Consider the following 16445-nt stretch of genomic DNA (forward strand, 5'->3'; position numbering starts at 1 on the left):
TCCTTTCAGCCTAGAAGATTTAAACAGCTGAGGAAGCAGAAGCTTTCTTACTGAAGTAAGCAGCTAGGTGGAGGATCCTGGGTTAGGAGGGCTATGAAAGAAAGTTTGTTATCCTAGCGCATTCACAGAGGAAGTGTAATGGCAGATGGTATGAGATTTCAACAAAAACCCAAGGCTGCATTTACACCTGAGCGTAACGTTTTCAGACGTTTAAGGCGTTTTTGTACAGTCGTTTTGCGGTCCAAAGGTCACCAATTTAAAACGCCTGTAATCTGCCTGAAAAGAAGCTCTGGTATTTTCTTGAGCTTCAGGCGACAGATCGCTCAGATGTGAACAGGGGCTATTTAAATGAATGTGATTTTGCTTGTTGGGTGTTTTGGAACTTTCAGATCAGCATTTTACGAGCTGAAAACGCTCCAGGTATGAAAGCAGCCTAAAATCACCAAATGCTCCAAGAGCTGGCTGTAATCTTATATCCTATTCTGAGATATTAATGAACCTAAACTGCTTACAGAATTCTTGCTGAACGCAGAAGTGTTCACTGTAGGCATCAAACACATCAAATGTAATTGGCATATAGCTAGACAAACTAGAAAATGTACCATTGCATACAAACATTCCCAAATCATAGGCGTTTACTTATCCATTAAAACATCTTATTTAAGTTGCCTCTAATCAAAATTGCTCAATCATTTCTTTTGCACACAGCATAAACCGATTACATTCAGCTTTTATTTCTGATAAATTTACCTTCCATAAGTAAAATAAAAAGGTACCGTATTTTTCGGACTATAAGGCGCACTAGCAACGACCGGCTGATAAAATGGATATTTCCATATATAAGGCGCATCGGACTATAAGGCGCATCGGACTATAAGGCGCACCGGATTATAAGGCGCACTAGCAACGACCGGCTGATAAAATGGATATTTCCATATATATATAAAGCGCATCGGACTATAAGGCGCACGGTCGATTTTGTGAGAAAATTTAGGCTTTTACGTGCGCCTTATAGTCCGAAGGTTTACGTCAAGATGACAGATACTGTTAACAAAGAACTCCAGCGATGTCAACAGGTCATATATAAGGCGCACCGGACTATAAGGCGCACGGTCGTTTTTGGGAGAAAATTTAGGCTTTTACGTGCGCCTTATAGTCCGAAAAATACGGTAGGTCTAAACTCTAAAAAGCAAGACGCTAAGACTTATGGTCTTTTTTGAAGGCTTGATTTTATTTACTTTGCAATACGTTTATTAAGTCAGGTTCCAACAACTTTGCGGCTTAGGTGCAGAGCAAGTCTTTTCTTACAGCACTTGAAGCCGGCTTTAAAACAGTCAACCTTAGCATTTACCTGGAAGCAACAAAGCTGCTGAAACTTCTATCACAGCGCTGGTTTGTACCTAGATAGATATGCATTATAGTAAACCAACTCTGCAGCTATAAACTAACTGCTGTAACAAAGTGAGATTTGTAGCCATTTCTGGCTCAGATAAAATGCTATCATTGCTACTTACTACATAGAGTTCTATTGTCAAAAAAAGAAAAACAAAAAAGAAAAAAATCAATAGAATTCAAAAGCCACATTACCTCATATATTTATCCCGACAAGTCTCCAAAAACTTTTCTAGCTGTGTAGGCGTGATCCTGTCCAACTGGTACAATACCCGTGGCTGCAAAAAGATGAAGGATACTATTAAAAAGCCTCTATATTGAGATACAGGAATTTTTAGGAGCTATTGTACAAGTTATATTAGCAGGTGAAGCCTGTAAAATAAGGTTACCATATTTTTTAAATAAATCTAAGGAACCATGATCATACCCACTTTTAACCACACCTCCATTTGTAGCCACACATACAAAAATGACATCCCCAATTTTAACATGCCTTAAAACAATTGGTCACAGACTTTTGGATCAAGAAGCAGACACTGGAAGAGTATAAAGAAATTGCCTTAACAGGAAAAGAAGGAACCTTATTCTGTAGATGAGAAGCAGGCTGCCCGCTGCCTGAGCCTTCAGGAAGGACAAAGAAAATCAAGCAAAGGAGGTCAAAGGGTGGACATGTACAGCATGAACCGCATGAACCGCATCTAAACAGTTGAGCGAGATCTCTATAGAGTGTTTAGAAGCCAGGCAGAAGGATGGAAGGACAATGTCCTGATTAAGGTGAAAGGAGATCACCTTGGGACCACCTAACAAGTGATTTTATCTACCGTATGTTAATTGTTGAATTTTTCAATATAGTTGAACAGACAAAAACATTAGATCATTATTCAAACAGTGTTATACTTGAATAAAAACCATGGAGGAAATTTTGCCTTTTCAATAATTTAACAAAAAAAAAAAAAAAACAGAAGATGCAATTTTTTACCATGGAAATAGTAAGTAAACCCTAGTCCTTACAAGACAGTATTGCCCACTTATCAAAAATTACTTCTGCCATTTTGCATGACTGCCCACCAGCCTGCAATGCTGGCTTGGTGACATTTTGACCACTCCTCCACGTAAAATGAATTCAGTTGCAAGAATCAGTGTGTTTCCTTGTATGAAATTTCCATTCTAAATACCCCACAACATTTCAATAGGAATTAAATCAGGTCTTTGACTAGGACAGTCCATAAATTTTGTTTGCTTTGCACTTTGTTTGCTTTGAAGACTTTGTCACGATTTTCTCTTGGCAAATTTATTTTTGCTCATCTGGATGGACACTGTTAAAGAATTTATAGATTTTTCTTTTGATGGGACCTTCCTTTAGTATAGTTTTTTTCACCTTGGTATTTACAAATCTTTTTATATATATTCACATACTTATGAGTTTTAATTAGCGCTGCATCTTTTTGGATAGTGCAGGAAAAGCAACCATGAACCATAACATTTCTATCATCATGTTTCACAGTTGGTAGGAGATTTTTCTTCTAAATTGCTGTCCTCCATTTGCAAACATATCTGCCTTTACTTTACAGATTATATTTGATTCATCAGTGCATAGCACAATGTTCCAGGGCCTGATTTTTGCAATCCAAAAAGAACATTTGAGCAAGTCTACAGTTTGCCATTTCACACAAAGGCAAAAAAATGTATCTGCCACACCTCCTATGCACGTTATATTGGTAAAATCTGATATTAGATGCATGCATTTTACACCAACTGGTGCCAAGAATCATCTTCAGATCCAGATATGCAAATCTGAGTTTTTGCAGTCTTCTTTCAGCAGTAAACAGTCATTTGAAATCCATGATGCTTGAAGATTTTCCTTCCAGGATGACTGATGGATCACAAATAATCTGTCAATATTTTTAAACCCCTTACAATAGCCCTCATAGACATCAACAACTTTCTTTCTGAAGGTTTTGGACAGCTTGATTATTTGGACAGCTCAATTATTTGTGATTGTAAAGTCAGAAGTATTTGTATCCTAATGCATTCTACGCATTAGGATAAAAAGCCTTCAGTGTGCAGCAGCCCCCCTCTGCCACATCTCTATCAAGCAATGTCCACAAGTGCCTTGGCTGTACGGGACTCTTCCTCCTGGTTGCTCGAGACAGCAGTGGCACCATTGGCTCCCGCTGCTGTCAAAGTCAGCCAACCAGGAGAGAGAGAGGGGGCAGGGCCAAACCAGGGCTTCATGCTTGAATGGACACGGGGAGCTGCGGTTCTGCGCCACTACAGTAAGCTGCCTGCAGTGGGGGGCACTCAGCAGGAGGGAAGGGCCAGGAGATCCAAAGAGGGAACCGAGAAGAGGAGGATCTGGGCTGCCCTGTGCAAAACCATTAAACAGAGCAGGTAAAAACAGACTTTACAGACACTTTAAGCATGCATATATAGATTAGGCCAAACTACAGCTAATCCACAGAAAAACAGACTGCATCTGGAGCACAAACCTCACCACCACCAAAACATAAGCTCTGACACTAAATATCCAGAGCACTGAAAGATGCCATACAATGGTCATATCTATGTTGAATATAAGTATATGATTACAGTAAAATATTAGTACTTAATTTTAGATATCACATTTATTATCCACATCATGCTACAACTGCTTGAAAAAAATGCCAATCCAAGTGCAGATTCAGAAAAAAAGTAAAAAAACTACAAGCTCAGATGTCCAGCTCCCGTGTTTCAATAGAAAAGACTGGAATCACCATTTCTTCTAGCTATTATAAAATCAGTTACTAGAATGATTATAGACCTGGCAGTGAAGAATGCTCATTACTATCTGAAGAAATATCTAGGCCCTACAATTCTACCCACAACCTAAACCACACAAGTTTCCTTGGATTGGTTACGCTACTAGTTCACTAAATGACAAGCGACTGCAAATTCGTTTCCAATTGATTAGTATGCAATCATAAGGAAATGACAGTGCCTTTGTTGATGTTCTCAGCAACCTGACAATGCACATCCTATGCAATCTGTGCACGCTGCTCTATCAGTTCATTGTCTAAAGTACTTAAAACTTCTGCGATGTTGGAGTGGTGAAAAACCTATAAAAGAAAAGGTCCTGAAAAGCGAATAGTAAAATATTCCCCAATTGATTTTTATAATTGCTACACTGCACATGATATGCAAAATGTCACATTACCTCTGTGGAGCCATTATCATTAATGCCATATTTATCTCTGGTCTTCCTTATCTTTTCTGATACCCCATTCACAAACTTCTTTATTTCCTGATGGATGAAAAGTCAGAACATTAGATATGCAGCAATGACATTACTAAGCATAGAATAATTAAATCTTGAGGTCTTAAGGGCCTGTTCACATCTGTGCTGTGCGTTTTAGAAGCGGTTTACATACGTTACCTCTGATATGACATGTGTTTTAATCAAAGCGCATCAAAGAAGCGGCAAGCACTTTTATTTTTAAAGCGCACAGGTATAAACAAGTATTAAATCTGTTCATTCTATAATCTGCAAAACATAAATCCACTAGCCTGAACACTACATTGCTGAGTTTAAGTGGACATATCGGTATTTCCCAACACTAGAGCATGCTGAAACCACACCAAGAAAAAAACCAACATGCAGTCAATAGCACAGAGTTTAACTACAGTAGAAACCTTGAGAATATGAAGTATTCTTTGACCATGATATGGTTGTATAACAAAAGAATAAGCCTGGACACAGTGGACAGAGAGTCTGAGCGTGACAAAGACTAGCACAGTTCTTGCCTTCAAAACAGGCAACACATGCCAAAACAGGTTTTTCCCCAAATACAATAGAAAATTAAGAGTGTTTTTTTTTTTTTTCTTTGGGACATGCTAAAGCAAGCACAGCACCCCATTATAAAAACAAGACATACTGGATTAGAGGATTCACAGTTAAACCTCATTATCATTAGAAAATCAGATAAACCTGGATGGCTTTTGTGTGATCCATCTAGACCTTTCATTTGCAGCAAGACCCCTTTCACACCGAGGCGTTTTAGCGCTAAAAATGACACCTGAAAAGTGCCTCTCATGCCTCCTCAGTGTGAAATCCCCAGTGCTTTTACACTGGGGTGGTGCACTTGCAGGACAGGAAAAAAAAAAAGTCCTGCAAGCAGCATCTTTGAGATGGCGCAGGAGCAGTGTGTATACACCACTCCCAAAACGCCTTGCCCACTGAAATGAATGGGCACCAATGCCAAAGCGCTTTGGCACTGCTGTAACACCCTTTATTTGGCTGCTAGTAAGGGTTAAAAACGACCCACTAGTAGCCGAAAAGTGCTGCTAAAACTAGCAGCGCTTTACCGTTAATGCACCCCCAACCCAGTGTGAAAGTGGCCCAAGGTTGTATTTGCATATACTTTAGCTACTGTAAGGGTGGCTTCACACTACCTTGTTTCGCTTTGACTGCATCACAGTGTACCAGCAGTTTTGGTGCAGGTTAGCTGCGCTTTACCATAGACTTCCATTATGCCCTGTGGTTTTTGTGTGCTTTCAGAGAATACACCAAAACCACGACATAGCAGAAGTCTACAGCAGAGCGCAACTAACCAACCAACAACCAAACCACGAGTACATTGTACTGAAGCCTGACAGTGTGATGACATTCTAAATAGTATTGCTGCTCTGAACAGAACCAGGGTACCAGTTAGCACAAGCCCAGTTCCCATCTATTATATCCAGTAAAGAGATTAAACTCCTGTGGGTTTTTTTGTCTTACCATTATCAAACACTTGAAACCATGTGAAACACATGTAAACGCAAAACGCCCTTCACCTAGTTTCTAAAAGTCCACTTGCAGAATAAGATTTGCCATCGTCGGTTTAAAGAGACAAAAACAGGATTTTTGTCTTACGTGTAAAATCCATTTCTTGGAGTGCAGTACAAGACACAAGCTGGGTTACTGTACATGAAATACATTTTACAGGCAGGCCAAAAAGATCATTCTCTTGTTCATACAGTACAGAACACTGGCAGATAGAGACTGGGATATCCCAAAACAATAATAAGAGGAGCGTACAATAGCAACACCAGCCAAGAGACACTTCAAGACAACCAAAAAATACCCAGTGCTCAATTCCAGAAGCAGACTGAAGCACCTTGTGAACAAAAGTAGCATCAGCTAAGGCATTAATGGCCACCCAATAAATCTTAATAAGTGTGTGAACCCGCGACCAGGTGGCAGCCTTGCAAATCTGCTATGCAGAAGCTTGATTCTGAAAAGCTCAGGATGTGCGGCTGAATCTAGTTAAATGAGCGGTCGCCAGAAGGGAGACCTGTGAAGAACAAAAGTAATACTTTCTCTGGGTAGAAGTTGGGAGTCTTGATCTTGCTTTGCTAGACAAATTACTCATACTGGGTCACCTTCTTGATAAAGAAATCAAACATCTTAGCTTTATAAAGGCCACTTTAGACACTTCATGTTGAGAGTCAGCCAGTCAATTCAGGTAATATCTCAAGGCAGTTGGCAGGATGTTTCAACTGCTGAAGGACCTCTGCGTCTGCATGAATGGATCCCAAAATCGCAGAACATATGCTTTGTCCATATACGCAAGAGTCAGATACACCACCATAGAGGCAGTCGCAAGCTTCATTGTGGGACCAATCAGGGCAAAAAAGGTTTTGAAAAGAACACTGGAATGCCCTCCACTGACATTGTCTGAGTCCTAAAACGGATATTGTTGAGTAAAATGTTTTGGCGGGGCATAATCCTTCTCAGGATGGGGCCTGTCACCATAGAGGACATCCTCCACTAGGAAGTGAACTGATAAGGTCTTAGTCTATTTGTACTTAAGGAACTCTATGCTTGTACTCCTAATTCTGGAAGCCCCTGTTGTGTCCAGTGCCAAACATGCCCTCATCTTGTCATTCAGAACAGATATATGATCACAGAGCTTTGGCAAGAATATAGCAGATCAGGGCTCCTCCCAATCTTTTTCGTCTTCTTCTGACCCTCTCTCCTGTTAGGGGTAAGAGACCATGGCAAAAAGTGCATCAGAAAGACGCATGGAGCGTTTGCGATCCTGATGACCCACTGACTAGATAAGATCCAAAATCTTCCCCAATAAAGGGCACACGCAGAAGCCACAAAGTCTTTCTTACTTTAACACAGGGAGTACGGAATGCCAGAGGAAGGGAAAGAGTCCTGGAGAAGGCACCACAACCCCCCCCCCCCCCCCCCCCACCTATTGGTAGCTACTGTGCGAGAACTGTCAGTTCACTTATTCAAGGTAAAGTGACTAGTCTCTTGAAATGACAACCCCACACCCATCTTTATTCGCCTTTACCACACTGCCCTTGCAGCTCCCTTCCTTCGAAAGGATTCATGAATTTTAGTGCAGTGAAACAATTTCCCTTTCTCCTTCATGTGACAATGTTCTGGTATGGTGACTGGCAGCTCAAGCCAGAATACTTAAACCAGTGAAGAAAAGGGGCTGGGGGTTACATGTCAACTACCAGGTGTTCTAATCTCTACACAAAACAAAAAAAAAAAAAAGTTTTGCTTTTAGGCTCCATGCACACTGGCGTTTTTTTAAGCATTTTTTTCTGCTCCCAGAAGCGAAATAGTGTTATCCTATGTGTCCATTTACACTACTTTAGGCTATTAGCGTTTTTGAGCTTCATCGTCTAGGAACAGAAAAAAGCATTTTCTCAGCAGAAACACTCCTAAATGCCATTTACAGTGTTTTGTTTTTTTTAAAAGGTATTGCAAAAATGCTAATAAAACGCTAACGCTCTTAAACGCTACTACAAAAAAAGCTATGGTCAGCGTTTTTTTTATCCAGCGTTTCTTAAAAAAAAAAAAAAAATAATAATAATAATAATAAAAAGCTAGTGTGCATGAAGCTTTTTTTTCTTTTTTTAATATAAACAGAACACAACACACTTCAGCATTTTTCTGGGAGCATCTGATGCTTGCATCTCCTGCTGCATGTTGTGGTTCCATCTGCTGATCCTTGTGTTAACACAGAACACAAAAAGTGAAATAGAAGCAGGTGGAAGAATCCAGAGTGCACAATGGGATACCACACGCTAAAGTTTTTTTTTTGTAGTGTTAGGTCTTTTAAGCCAGAAGCAAATTACAGAAAATCAACTTTTGAGCAAGGATGGGAAGATCCCGCAGCATACTAACATTATTTCGGTGTCAAACACATATAATGACACAAACTACACTGGACTACCAGCCATAGGGTCAGGGAGCTGTAAAAACCTTTGCCAGGATTCAAGCCTAGGAACAGGTCACCCAAAAACTTGAAAATTTCAGGGTGGATTCTGCTTTCGTATGCAGGAGAGGAACACACTAACTAGACACACACTTGCTAATTCTATTCTACGTACACAGAAATGCACACAATATGTGAACACACAGTGCAATTTTCATTCCATTCTGCATTTACCTCATAATAACTTCTGTAACCTGTATCTGTGAGAGACTTGATATGTGGGAGGAGGAGGAAAAATGAATGAAGTGTAAAGTTTCAGGAAAGCAGAGAAATAATCATTTCTGCACAATTGACGACTAGATAAAAATGACCAAAACGACAAGAGCGGCCAGTAAAACAAAATCAGACAAGTCAACTACATGAAAGTGAAAGATAAAGGGTTGTAAATGGAAGGTGGAGAAAATTTTGATGATATAGACCTCATTTAACCTCAGGAAGTTAAATATAGGTGACCTTGTGGTGCTTTTCACATAAGACAACAGGACTGGTAAGGCCATCTTCTGTATATATTAAAAGGCACCCATGCACCAATAGTTGTCGCAAAAAAAATATGCATTTATTTGCAAATGAGCTTGCGAAGCATTACAAATACCATCTCTGGATTGTGAATGGAATGCACAGGCTCCTGCAGAATCTTTCGCCAGTTCCTTGTTTGTAAGGACTTTCAGTTACTGAGCTGGAGCAAGTGGCAATGGACTAGGAGTGCAGTAATAAAAACACACTTGTGTTCCCTGAGAATTACAAACCCATCTCCAGTGGTGGAAGACAGGACTTGTAGTTCATGCATTTACACATCTGAACAAATGAGGCGACTGTGCAGGTAGAGTCCTGCAGAGCCATGCAAGATTCAAACGGGATAGCAGCCATGAGTAAGAAGAAAGAGAACCCCCGCACACTCTTGGGGGAGTAGGGCATGTAGTGGTTTGGGGGTGGGTTTGCTTGTAACCATGTTACACCCTAGATATGAGGGCAACATGGTCTAAAAGCAGTGTTTCTCAATTCCAGTCCTCAAGGTGCACCAACAGGTCATATTTTCAGGATTTCCCTCAGATCAAGCAGCTGTGGTAATTACCAAGGAAGTGAAAGGGATCAACTCAACTGTGCAAAATAATGAAAAGTCTGAAAATATGACCTGTTGGTGCGCCTTGAGGACTGGAATTGAGACACACTGGTCTAAAGGTGGAGGAGCCCTTTAAAGACAACAGTCAAGCAGCTGTCCATATTGCTGAATTGTTTGTTACAGGTTTACAAGCTCATAAATAACCTGGTTCTTAAAATCTTCAAAAATGTATCTGGGCTTCATAGGAAATATATATACGCATAAGAAAAATCAAATTTAACTGCCTGGTCAAAGCATAGAAAAAGCAACCCCGTTACCTGCAAATAAGAATCCTGGCAAGACTGAAACTCTGCCTTCTTCAAGATGGACTCTGTAGTCAGAAGCAGCTCATTTGTACTTAATGCTGGCTCGCTTGAACAGGGAAAAACAGCCTTAAAACAAAGAGAAATGCAGAATGAGGAGTATAAATTACTAGAAATGTAATAAGCAGCAAGTAATAAATACTAAATACAAAAATTATCACACTGCCCTGCTGGTAGTATATATGTTGCTTACTGTCCACACACTAGTGCAAATGACCATTAATTTCCCTCACCAACAATAAAGAATGAAGCAGACAGCTAATCCTTCCTCCTAGGTTAGATATCTCTATTATAAAATGATATAAGGACTGTAAAAAACTAAAATAAAACCGGTCACTGACTTTGTGGACAGATTCATCTTTTTGTCTTCTGTAACTAAATGCAACCTGGACATGCATGTCTGCTAGTCCATAGCAGGAGTAGGTAGGCCCTATGCCCCTCCTGAAATAAAATGTAACAGACTTTGGGCGCACTACACACCCACAAAAATATAACTATACACAGGATGTGTTTAGCACGTTCAGTCTCTCTGACCTGCTGCTGGGACTCCCCCCTCCCAGTATACAGAAATGGTTGGCTTTGATTAATCAAAGCCAGGATTGCTGAGAACTCAGAGAAGACCTCAGCAGTTGCAGCTGTCAAAAAATCCGGCTGAATCAATGTTTAAAACATCACTGTTCAGGAGGTAATATAGGAAGACACGAAGGGGCTGATTGACTAAAGCTGGCGCAGCGGTCCATAATAGTCAATTAGCTTCTAACTTCAGCGTGTTCACTTAAACAAAAAGACCTGGAAGCCGATTGGTTTCTATGCAGAGCTGTACAAGATTTTGCACTCTGCAGTTTTAGTAAATCCCCCCCAAAAGTAACTTTACCCCCTTCCTGACCAGAGCACTTTTTGCGATTCGGCAATGCGTCACTTTAAGTTATAGCGTCTACAAAACAGGGAATAGATTTATAGCTTTTTTTTTTTTACTAGTAATGGCGGCGATCTGCAATTTAACGTGACTGGGACATTATGGCGGACAATTGACAATTTTGGGACCATTGGCATGAATACAGCAATCAATGCTATAAAATTGCATTGATTATTGTAAAAATGTCACTGGGTCAACTGTGTTCCCTGGGAGGCAATTCTAACTGAAGTGGGAGGGGACTGACTGAAGGAAGTGAAGGATCGTGGTACCTAGCTAATAGGAACACATGATCTGTCACTCCTGTCAGAACAGAACAGGTAAGTGTACACACACACACACACACACACACACACACACACACACACACACACGTCCCTGTTCTGTCTTTCCTGCTCACGATCGCTCGTGACCAGCGGCCACGAGCACCGGGCGCGCGCCTACTATGCCGACCCCGTGAACCGACGTATGGCTACAACGGCTCACGAAGGGGAGCCAACCTGCCGCAGTGTAGGTTGGTCAGGAAGCGGTTAAAGTGATACTAAAGTGTAGTGTGTTTTTTTTTGTTTAAAAATAACAAACACGTCATACTTACCTGCTCTGTGCCGGGGGTTTTTCACCGGGAAACTCTGATCTGCCTCTCCTTGGGTACCTCACTGGCTCTCTTGGTCCCTCCCTCCTGCTGAGTGGCCCCCACAGCAAATAGATTGCCATGGAGGCACCCGAGCTGTGCTGCAACTCTGTGTCCATTCAGACACGAAGCCACGGTTCAGGTCCCGCCCCATCTTTCTCCTGGCGGACTTTGATTGACATATATAAAATGTCCATTGTGCCGGCAAATTAAAATAATAACAGATGAGAAAAGTGCTGCACTATATTGATGTAACCAATGTGATATGACATGTAAAACAAAGTGCATGAATGACTTGGTGTAAAACGTGCATAATATCAAACGTCCATTGTGCTGGCAAAGCAAAATCCTGTGATGGTGCTCCAAAGTTGACAAACTTGTGCTCCCTCCGTGTGAATCTGCTCACCTCAGAGCGTTTGACCGCACGCCTGAGTATGGTCAAAAAACGCCTGTGAACCACCCGTGGAATCTACGTGAATGAAGCTCTTTGGGATCCTGAGATGTCCAGCAGCAATTTCCTCCATCCATATATAAAAATAACGTCTAAAGTCCAAATAGATTATTGTTTAAAAACGCATTTTATTTATAAAACATCAATTTGGGCACTCACATCTTCCAGTTGCTGAAGCGCACCACTCTATAGCAGATAAAATAAAAAAACGATGAGCTAGCTCGTCCATTCGCAGCATTCAAACCTGCTGCCTATTGCACCGTCCTGTCCCCTCCCTACGCGTGTTCGACACAGGGATCAATCACGTGTCTTCCGCATTGACAATTCCCATGAGGCAGACACGTGATTGATCCCTGTGTTGAACACTTGTAGGGGAGGGGACAGGATGGTGCAAACGGTAAAATGTGTTTTTAAATGATAAAACTATTTAGACTTTATTTTTAAATATGGATGGAGGAACTTACTGCTGGACATCTCAGGATCCCAAAGAGCTTAATTCACATAGAACCCAGGGGTGGTCCACAGATGTTTTTTGACAAACGTCGTGAGGTGAGCAGATTCACACAGGGGGCCGAGATGTTGTCACCTTGTCAATTTTGGCACACCATCACAGGATTTTGCTTTGCCAGCACAATGGACATTTTTGATTTTATTATTGAATATGGTTGATATTATGCACGTTTTGCACTAAGCCATTCATGCACTTTGTGTGTCATATCACATTGGTTACATCAATATAGTGCAGCACTTTCTATCCGTTTTAATTTGCCAGCACAATGGACATTTTAGATATTATATAGGTCATCGTGTTTAATAGCATGCGCGGTTTGCACTAAGATATTCATGCATTTTATATGTGTCATATCAAATTGGCGATGTTCCATTGCTCGGTTCTCAGTGTAAAGGCTGGCTCTGCAGGGACGCTGCTGCGTTGTCGCTCGTTTTGTAAAGATTTATGGCGGGTTTAGGATGATTGCGTTCTTAACATAGGAGTGTCCCGTTGTTTTGATCCATTTTCCGTTCGGATTCGCTTTCTTAAAGGAATATATACAACTGACACATAATTACAATTGTTTGGTTAGTGGTCAGTGTTTGAAGTCTCTTGGCTTTGAGTACGCGGGAGTGCTGCTTTCCCGCCAATTCTTTCTCACAGCTTCCCTGAATTTTCTATTGTTTTTATTACTATTAGTTTATTCATTCGCTGCTGGCCCCTGCAGCTGCAATTTGTTGGTGTCAGTGAGGGATACACCCACCTGGGTGACCACAAGCGCCTGCTGGGTCGTGAGGCTGAACTTAAGCTATTTATCCATTCTGTCGGTCCATATTGGTCCCCTGAGGAAGCCAATGTTTTGGCGAAACATGTAGGAAAGACCCGACTTGATTAGCTTTCCAAAGGCTGACTACCACACTGCTGGCCTTCATTCTTTGGATTTTGCTCCCCAATATTCATTTTTATCATTGTATGATGGAGGAAAAAAAAACCCAAACCCATACTTCTCTTTTAAGATAGAAAAACTTCTCCCTTTAGAAACACGTTTTACTTTCGTATCATTCTGTTGAATCTGTTCATTCATCTGCAGATCAAAGGAATGAACTCAGATCTGCAGATAAAGTCAGTTGAAGCTATCCAAGTAAAAAAAAATGTTTTTAAATTAAAAAGTTGTTCTATTTAACCCCTTTTTATTTCTTTCCATTAACCAAATGTTTTTGTTTTGTTTGTTAAGATATACATATTTAACATATTTAGACATCTCATTTAAAAAAATGTGCAAAAAAAACAAACAAAAAAAAAATTACTTTATTGCACTATTGACCACTTCAATACCAGAAATTTTTCACCTGTTCCTGCCCAGGCCCATTTTCAGCTTTCAGCACTGTCACACTTTGAACAATTGCAACACTGTACACGTGACATTTTTAGAATTTTTTCACACAAACAGGAGGTTTCGTTTGATGGCATTTGATCACCCCTGGGTTTTTTAATTTTTGCTAAATAAAACAAAAAATATATTTTTTTTTCTGAAAAAGAAGCTTTTCTTTGTTTCCATTATACAATTTTACAAAAAATCTTAATAAAATTTATGACAAAGTGTATACTGCTAAATTTCTTAGGTGAAGATAACCCAAATCAACGTATACCATTTAGTCTGTAGGGAAGTCCACATCTATGGTGCATCTACAGTGGAACCACAAATTGCGAGTAACTTGGTTAATGAACGTTCCGCAAGATTAGCAATTATTTTTTTTAAATCCTGACTCAGTTTGCAAGTGTTGTCTCACAAAACGATATATATATATATATATATATATATATATATATATATACATACATACATACATACATTCGATCAATCCTGATGTACTGACTGCCTATCATTTCTTGAGGGCCGAAAATGCTATGTTACCAGTACAGTATAACATCATATGACTGGTGTGGTGGCGCTCAGGGACCAGAACAATACAGTGTTACCATTGAAACACACTACTAATGCTGAGGAAGTGACCAGGATCACGATTGCTTATAGCAATGAATTTCAGGTCTATAGGAGAAGTGTAAAAATTGCCCTGGTCCATTGGGGATGAACAGGTGTGAGAGGCAAAGTGGTTAAGCTGTCAATTGTGATAGCCAACTTCTTAAAAGACCATACCCTCCCTAGTAGGAGGCCTGTTTCTGCCCTGCTGTGGCACAGAAAAAATAAAAAATCTGAAATATAGCCATTCTGAGAAATCTACGATTTATAGCCGAAAATAACTCTTACCTTGACATTGTCTAAGACTCTCTTAAACTCAAGAGGTTCATCTTTTCCTTCCATGGCAGCAGGGTCCAGTCCATCACCCCCATATATGAACTGGATAATATCACCAGTGGAGCTCCGGACAGTCAGATCATACTGAGAGCACAAGTCTTCAAGGGATTTTACTAGTCGTCTCTGCAAGCAATAAGAAAACCATGTCTTTAGAGGATAAAACCACCATGCCTGAATTATTGCAGTCATTGAGTAACACTTTTAGTCTAATAAAAAGCCATATCTATTCAAATCGCTAGTGCTGCAAAGGTTCGGACTGGGGGACAGGATGCGCGCTTGGGTTGAGGCTCTTTATACTGACGGCTCAAGTAAAAGTGAACCAGGTTCTCTCATCTCCTTTTAGTATAGCCAGACAGGGGTGCCCATTATCCCCCTTACTTTTCCTTCTAGTAGTGGAAGTTTTTTTGTGTAAGGTCAGACTGAATCCCAATATCTTGGGGTTACTGTTGGCAAACTTGCCACATTTCTGGATGACGCTCTTTTTTTGTTAGCAATATTGGGTGGCGCTCCCGAACTTACTGGGCAAGGTGGAGGGTTTGATATCCTTGTCCAAGTTTAAGATTAATTTAGGAAAATCTGTCATAACGTTTCTGAATGTCTCCCGAGAGGATAGGCAGGTGTTAGAGGAGTCTTTTCCTTTTAAGTGGCAGGATGACCCCATCACCTATTTAGGTATTGAACTTATAGCGGACGTTTGCGTTTTATTTAAAGCACATTTTGTGCCCTTTTGGAAACCATGAAAGCCGACTTGGCTATGTGGTGCACAGCTATATTCACATGGCTAGGGAGAACAGATATTCTAAAAATGGTGGTCCTCCCCATATTTCAGTTCCTTTTTCAAAATGCTCCCCATCCGAGACGTATTTATTTCAAGCTCGTCGTGTATTTACTTCCTTTGTCTGGAGAGGCAGGCCTCCTTGTCAGTCTTAGATCCTCATGCGACGTGTGCAATGGGCTTGGACTCCTAACCTTATACCAGGTAAATACGCTGATGCATATAGTCAACTGGAACCACAATACCAAGAATAAATTATGGGTCCTCTTGCAGAAAACATTAACCGGACAAAATCTAGCGCATGCCTCATGATTACAGTGTTCATACAGGGGATTGCAGGACTCGCTCTTTCCCCTCTCTCGAACGAGATTAGCAGTTTGGGATGGTTTGAACAAAAAGGTATAACTTAGCACAACCATACTTACCCTTTCTACGCCGGGAGGTTTCCCTTGGGGAACAGCTTGCATTTTTTAGGGCTTTGAGAGGGGCTGAGGGAAGGGGTTTCCAGTATACGTGGGGTTCAGAGCTGAAATCCCATCCAGAATTTAGATGGAATGATGGGAATGGGGTAGCACTGTGTTTGAGTGAAAATACTTTTTCAGTTGAAATCTTTTTTCAGGAAGCTCCTGCAGCACGTTCACGACGTTCTCCTCATTTGAGACCCTATGTCTAAATAGAGAACAGATCTTGCGCCATTATTAAAGCTTTATGAGCTGTTGCTAGATCTCTCTCACACAGCACAAAATTAAACCAGGGAATGGGAAAAAGAATTAGGCTGTAGATTATCCGATAGCA

At 40.7% G+C, this 16445-nt stretch overlaps 1 protein-coding gene across 2 annotated transcripts in view; it reads right to left on the reverse strand.

Annotated features, from left to right (window-relative positions):
* POLR3A (RNA polymerase III subunit A) overlaps positions 1-16445 on the reverse strand; it is a 113915-nt gene that overhangs the window by 23256 nt on the left and 74214 nt on the right. The window contains exons 20-24 of one of the 2 annotated variants that reach the window (XM_077453971.1): positions 14828-14998; positions 10029-10142; positions 8826-8861; positions 4586-4672; positions 1588-1670 (exon numbers count right to left, since the gene is read on the reverse strand). In XM_077453971.1, coding sequence (XP_077310097.1) covers positions 1588-1670; positions 4586-4672; positions 8826-8861; positions 10029-10142; positions 14828-14998 — 491 coding nt within the window. The remainder of the gene's footprint in view (positions 1-1587; positions 1671-4585; positions 4673-8825; positions 8862-10028; positions 10143-14827; positions 14999-16445) is intronic. The other variant, XM_077453972.1, reaches the window with a different exon arrangement.

Source organism: Lithobates pipiens, unplaced genomic scaffold, assembly GCF_037356315.1.
Source record: "Lithobates pipiens isolate NorthernLeopardFrog02 unplaced genomic scaffold, aLitPip1_a1.2 Scaffold_25, whole genome shotgun sequence".
Lineage (NCBI taxonomy): Eukaryota > Metazoa > Chordata > Amphibia > Anura > Ranidae > Lithobates > Lithobates pipiens.